The 1,549-nt window shown below is 37.2% G+C and overlaps 1 protein-coding gene across 1 annotated transcript in view; it reads right to left on the bottom strand.

The window, feature by feature from the left end:
* Positions 1-161: 161 nt before the first annotated feature.
* LOC107578593 (uncharacterized) overlaps positions 162-1,549 on the bottom strand; it is a 1,741-nt gene continuing 353 nt past the window's right edge. The window contains exons 2-3 of the mRNA XM_016264538.1: positions 742-887; positions 162-614 (exon numbers count right to left, since the gene is read on the bottom strand). Of these exons, the coding sequence (XP_016120024.1) occupies positions 162-614; positions 742-887 (599 nt within the window). The remainder of the gene's footprint in view (positions 615-741; positions 888-1,549) is intronic.

Genomic DNA, 1,549 nt, shown 5'->3' with positions numbered 1-1,549 from the left:
GTGTGTGTGTGTGTGTGTGTGTGTGTGCGTGCATGCGTGTGTGTGGTTGGGTGGTTGTAACTCAGAAAACAGCTTTGCTAAAGGTAAAGTGGAGGGTAAAATACCCTAGCTGGTGTGTTTGTTCTGGGACAGTGAGTCATACCAAGACAGTCTGACCTGTGCTAGGTGTCAGATGGATGTGGACAACGAAAAAAAGGCTTGTACTGAAAGCCCTCAGAGAGATAGGATGCTGAGAGTGACAAGGGAGCCCATCTTTCTTTTTCATCCTGAACTTGCTGCTGATGGGACCAGAATCTGGATCCTCCAAAAGATGCCTGTGGTTTTTGTTTTCTGCTCTCATATATGTGATATGAATTCAAATCAAGACCTTTGTCTTCCCTCCACTGTTGAGAGATTCTAGAGAGATCTAAATCCACATTTTTCAAACTTTCCACTCTGCTTAGTGGCTGCTGCTGAGAATAGGAGTTTACAGGATGATCAACCCAGGTGGGGCTTCTGAGTATAGGGACGGCATGCTGGGTAAAGGTCTGTTCCTGGTTAAAGAGTCGTCTGCTGTGATGTTGCTGAGCTCTGAAGCAATCCTGAGACAACCCAGCTGCCCTCCACTGGTCAAACTGCAAAGACTAACCAATCAAATTCACATGCAAAATAGCAATACATTCCTGAACTTTTAACCTCTGTAATAGTCTAGTTTACAACTGCCTGTTTTATTTGGATTTGATTCTTTACTTCATTACTCACCATGTCAGTGTGTGACTGTCCTGGTTCTTCAAGGGAGAAGAGAGTAGACGATGTCTTCCACTCTTGTATCCGTTTCTTGGTGAAAGCTCGTCTATCCAAGTCCTGCTTAACTTCCTGTGCTAAGTAATCTTGTTGCATGGCACTGTCTAGGATACAGAAAGATAATTTAAAACATGTACACAACTATATATGAAACAATGGTCAATGGCACGGTGCAATATATTTTTTAAATTTTTTTTTTGTCAGGATATAAAAAAATCCAGTTTGTAAATACACTGATTTGAATAACGATAAGCATATTTTTAATTTCTAAATTAAAATTACTTTTGTTATTTTTGGAGTGCATTAAGTCAAAAATGGGTAATACAACTGTCCCGATACAATAAAAAAAACTACAGAATAGTTTGCCATAATCTTTTATTATTTTAAGTTTTTTGAAAATCAAGATGTGCACACTCACATGTATTCAAAGTGTGAGGAAAATGTCTGTTATTACTTGATGGTTACACCATGACATTTTTAAAGACATTACATTTTCAGTTATTCATTTGTCAAATACTCTTTATCCAAAGTGATTACAGTGTTATCACTATTATCAAGGTATATATTTTTTGCATTCCCTGGGAATCCTTGCCGTTGTTTACATCATGCTCTACTGCACGAACTATAGGAATGACTGTAGCTTTAAATTTAAAATGTTGTTAAAAATTGTAGTTTTTTTAAGCCATCAAGGAATTCGTCACATGCATTTTAAACTGCTTTTCTAAATGAATTTTCTTCTGTTTGTCTTGGACATTTTTTTTTTTTT

This window comes from Sinocyclocheilus grahami, unplaced genomic scaffold, assembly GCF_001515645.1.
Source record: "Sinocyclocheilus grahami isolate Dianchi unplaced genomic scaffold, SAMN03320097.WGS_v1.1 scaffold11045.1, whole genome shotgun sequence".
Taxonomy (NCBI): Eukaryota; Metazoa; Chordata; class Actinopteri; order Cypriniformes; family Cyprinidae; genus Sinocyclocheilus; species Sinocyclocheilus grahami.
The sequence above is the reverse complement of the archived record's forward strand: the minus strand, read 5'-3'. Positions and strand labels throughout refer to the sequence as shown.